Genomic DNA, 4171 nt, shown 5'->3' on the forward strand with positions numbered 1-4171 from the left:
CTCACTTGGTGGTGATCCATGGAGGAGAAATATTATATTTTGGCGCTTTTCTGTGCCAACGATCGATTCGTCCTGTTAGAAAGTCCAGCCGAAAACCTCACAGAAATTGGGCGCTCCGTTGCAGGTCTGCAGCGATGAGAAATAACCAGCCTGTTCTCTGCTAAAAGTAGGTTCGTGTCAATGGTGCATCGCATTCGTCATTTAAAAACGCCGGAAACGCCATGAGTGCTGTTTTCTTATACTTCTTTGTCACTGCGCTTGGATACTTCTGCGACGATTGGAATTGTGTGTGCGGCAATGACGGCAACACACACTTGTGGATCCTAGCCAAGTGGAAAGGCGTGCCGGTGGAGTGCAAAGGTCCTTGTCCCTGCAAGGAGAGGTGTCCAACGACCGACTCTTCCGTGTGCGGCAAAGACGGTAAGACATATCGGAACAAGTGCGTCGCAGGGGACGACAACGTGAAGTGTGCCGGCAAATGCCCGTGTGCGCCTCGGCCGTGCTCATTGAACTATGACCCTGTTTGCGGAAAAGACGGCCACACCTACGACAACGACTGCTTGGCTGAAGAGGTTGGCGTTGCTTGCAAGGGCAAATGCCCGTGTGCGCCTCGGCCGTGCTCATCGAACTATGACCCTGTTTGCGGAAAAGACGGCCACACCTACGACAACGACTGCTTGGCTGAAGAGGTTGGCGTTGCTTGCAAGGGCAAATGCCCGTGCATGCCAAACGGCTGTCCACGACATTACCGCCCTGTGTGCGGCGTAAACGGGAAGACCTACGCCAACGACTGCTTGGCTGAAGAGGTTGGCGTTGCTTGCAAGGGCAAATGCCCGTGCATGCCAAACGGCTGTCCACGACATTACCGCCCTGTGTGCGGCGTAAACGGGAAGACCTACGCCAACGACTGCGTTGCCGGCAACGAGAAGATTGCATGCCGCTCGAAGTGTCCTTGCCGTGCATCGGACCCCTTCCCTGTTTGCGCCTCGGACGGCCGGACACACCGCAACTACCGCGAGGCCCAGCAGGCAGGAATGGTAGGGGAGAGTGATGAATATCACGCAGCAAGTCGAGTGCTTTGGTGAATGCCCCTGTGGAAAGGAGTTCAACGGATGCTCTATGGAAATACAACCTGTTTGCGGATACGACTCGGTCTCTTATGTCAACGAATGCGTGGCTCGACGACAGCGCGTCCCTGTTGCCTGCCGAGGATTGTGTCCCTGCACGAAGGAGGCGATCTCGGACTACGTGGACTCGCAGAAGCCCAGAGAAGTGGCACAAGCCGTTGAGGTAGCCGCAGTTGTGTCGGATGTGGATGTGTCGGAAGTAGAGGTGGGTTCGCCTGACCGTAGAACTCAGGTTCCTCTGGTGTGCGACGAGGATATGGAAGACTTCGTCTGTGGCATTGACGGGGTCGGCTACAAGTCCCGCTGTCACGCACTGGTGGCAGGTATCTCTGTGGCCTGTGCGGGAAGATGCCCTTGTCCCGCTCCATTCCTGTGCCCTACGTACTACTACCCCGTATGCGGCACAAACGCCCACATCTACTCCAACCAGTGCTGGGCTTTGATGCACAACGTCGAGGTTAAGTGCCAAGGCTTCTGCCCATGCTCCCAGACCACGCCGAGGCCCGGAGACGGGTGCGTCTGCGACTGGGGCATGGATGTACTGTGCTGTTTGGGGATAACGCCGCTCACTCCGATCGAGATGACTCTCTGATGCTATTCTACTTTGACAACAGAAAATCGTACAATGGGAACGAGGCCTCAACGCTTCCTATTAGGTAGAATCCAGTGGTCGTCGGGTACAAAAGTTCTCGTGCTGCTTGAGCGCCCTCTCATCCCTGAACGTCTTGTCACATGCAGAGCACTCAAGATTCACCAACAAGCGAGGCAGCAAGAGCTGCAGATGCGCCTCCATCGTTTGCGCTGGTAGACCACAGACTTCGCACACTGCATCAGTGACTGGCAGTGCCGGCGCGACTACTGCGACGGACAGGGGGATTTTATCGGAACGGCCGTGTGTGGCCGCCATGTGCTGCGTGTAGGCCTCATCGTTCTTGAACAGCCTGCCTGGACATAGAACGCACTCCCTCTGCGACTGAGAGACGACAGGTTTCTTGTGGTACTGTGACCAGTGCGTTCGAACGGCCTGCGCACATCCGTAGCTGGCAGCGCAGTCCGGGCAGTTGAATTTCAGCCTGTCCCGTTGGGGTCGTGGCGAGACAGGGGTGGGCTGGACGAGGATGCTCCCAGAACCCACCACCACTACGCAGCCGCTCATCATACTGCCAGTGTGCCTCCTTGTGCCGGTGTTTTGAAAGGATTGCGGGTTGTCGTTTCTTTTGGATTCGTACCCTGGAAACTGTCTCGGGTCGAAGGGGTTCCTTGCCAAGACCGTCAGTCCCTGCCGCTCGACGACACTTTCGAATCCCCAACGGTGGTACTGGCGATTTTCCAAGCTGACAACTATTACTCCATGAGGTCTGAGCACTTTTAGAGCTGAGTGAAAGAAATGAGCCAGAAGAGACTTGTGAAGCCGAAAGTCCTCAACCCCCAGGTGGGGTTGGTTCCAGACAACGACGTTGAACTTCTCATCAAAGGACGCGTGCAGCCGCCACCCGTTGATCCCATGCATCACATCCACGAATCTAGATTGAATGCCTTTCTGGCTCACCCGAGCTTTTCGATTGCCTGGAGAATCCGGCATGCGTCCGGATAACGCTGCAGGAGGTCCTCGTAGCTGTCGTAGGACGTCCCAGTCACGCGAAGAGGCGATGTCCGACTCCACTGCAGGTGGTAGTCGATGGCTGACGGAGCGTCCACCAGACAGCCCAGAGATCTTGTGAACGAGAAGTTCCCTTCGCCGACAAGGAGAACGCGGTGTTCATCCATTGATATTGACGAATTGTGGCACAGTGTGGCGTACTTGTTGACGTGGGGACTCAGGCAGGGGTGTGTTTACGGAGATGGAGCTCCAACGACTTAATCGCCAATTTAGATCAGATTGATGGTCACGACCGGATTCAACTCGGTCCCTGACCTGACCCACTACGATCCCAACGCAGATACACCCACGGGCACTGCAGGCGTGGTCAACCCGCTCTGGGGAATGAAGGGCAATGCGTACCTTAATGCTCCCTCCAAGATTAGCGACGAGCAGAAGGAGTGCATCCTGACAGTTAGGAATTTGCCTCCAGGTGAGATACAGAACGTGAATAGCCTGAAGAATTTCGTGGCTGGCGCCATCATTCATATGGTAAAGACAACGTTCGGCCTGTGCTACCTGGATGGACCCGCAGTGGTGGCTGTCATAGAGCAGGAAGACCGCTCCATGCAAATGATTCTCCAAAACAAAGACGTCCTGAAGTTGGCATTGAAACTCAATGGTCTCGCCTTTTGTGGATATCTGCTGATCTTCGAGCACCCACAAGATATCATTCGCGCTGAGAAGGACCTTATTGAAAGCGTGAGAATCGTGGAGAACCCGGACGAGAAGCCTGAGCCCGAGGCCAAGCGCCGCCGGATCGAGGCTGAAGCCTTGGAGCCGCCTGCCGGTCCACAGACCGGAGAGGCATTCGCTTACAGGCACTGGGTGGAGCCGGCACCCTTCGTTCTGGAGGACCCCAGTCGTGTGTTGTACGCGAGCGACATGCCCAAGGACGCCACCGAGGTGGAGGTGTTCGAGCTGCTGTTGAACGCGGCGCCGAACCACGACTGCATCCGCCGCTGGTGGTTGCCGGACCAAGGGCCTGGCCGCATCCGAGGTGTTTTGGCGGTGGAGTTGGAGTCGGAGGCGACGTGCGACTCGATGCAGGCGCAGTTGGACGACATCTCCTGGAAGGGGCGATACGTCCGTGCCGTTGTCGCCAGTCAGTACATCCGAAAGAGCCTGGAAATGTCCATCAAGTCTTCCCACGAGTACTCAAAGCACCCCACACCTCCGAATGTGTACACGACGCACGGAACCGTGGCCAAATCGAACAGCTCCATATCTGAGCGGGTGTTCTCGAGCCCCCTGTCCGCGATTCAGATCAAGAGAGGCAAGGTTATCGGCAGCATGCCTTCACGCATCGTACAGCTGTTGAACGTGGTGTTCCCTGAGGATTTGATTCCCGAAGATGAGTATAACATGTGGCTGAACGAGACGGCGGAGGAAGCCTCACGCTTCG

General features: G+C 56.1%; 3 protein-coding genes across 7 annotated transcripts; 2 read left to right on the forward strand and 1 right to left on the reverse strand.

The window, feature by feature from the left end:
• Nucleotides 1-221: 221 nt before the first annotated feature.
• On the forward strand, nucleotides 222-1719 carry KVP17_001544 (uncharacterized protein; the record flags this gene model as incomplete). 3 transcript variants are annotated; one of them, XM_068517042.1, is made up of 3 exons in its annotated part: nucleotides 222-1037; nucleotides 1066-1332; nucleotides 1360-1719. In XM_068517042.1, the coding sequence occupies 3 exons, from the start codon at nucleotides 222-224 to the stop codon at nucleotides 1717-1719; spliced, it is 1443 nt and encodes a 480-aa protein (XP_068377069.1). The 3 variants fall into 3 exon arrangements, with proteins under 3 accessions (XP_068377069.1, XP_068377068.1, XP_068377070.1); XM_068517041.1 differs by lacking the exon at nucleotides 1360-1719 and having other exon boundaries at nucleotides 222-1085; XM_068517043.1 differs by lacking the exon at nucleotides 222-1037 and having other exon boundaries at nucleotides 1120-1719.
• Nucleotides 1720-1779: 60 nt separating this feature from the next.
• KVP17_001543 (uncharacterized protein) lies at nucleotides 1780-2894 on the reverse strand (the record flags this gene model as incomplete). 2 transcript variants are annotated; one of them, XM_068517040.1, is made up of 2 exons in its annotated part: nucleotides 1780-2650; nucleotides 2677-2894. In XM_068517040.1, 2 exons carry the CDS (start codon nucleotides 2892-2894, stop codon nucleotides 1780-1782), a joined length of 1089 nt encoding a protein of 362 aa, XP_068377067.1. The 2 variants fall into 2 exon arrangements, with proteins under 2 accessions (XP_068377067.1, XP_068377066.1); XM_068517039.1 differs by having other exon boundaries at nucleotides 1780-2709.
• A 115-nt stretch (nucleotides 2895-3009) lies between these two features.
• KVP17_001545 (uncharacterized protein) lies at nucleotides 3010-4171 on the forward strand (the record flags this gene model as incomplete). Of its 2 annotated transcripts, none has more annotated exons than XM_068517044.1 (1): nucleotides 3010-4171. In XM_068517044.1, a coding segment is annotated over one exon (1162 nt), but the record flags the coding sequence as incomplete, so codon positions are not given. The 2 variants fall into 2 exon arrangements, with proteins under 2 accessions (XP_068377071.1, XP_068377072.1); XM_068517045.1 differs by having other exon boundaries at nucleotides 3010-4133.

Source organism: the organism of the source record quoted next (assembly GCF_019968985.1).
Source record: "MAG: Porospora cf. gigantea B chromosome Unknown PgB_NODE_2068_length_4171_cov_147.365, whole genome shotgun sequence".
Classification (NCBI taxonomy): Eukaryota; Apicomplexa; class Conoidasida; order Eugregarinorida; family Porosporidae; genus Porospora; species Porospora cf. gigantea B.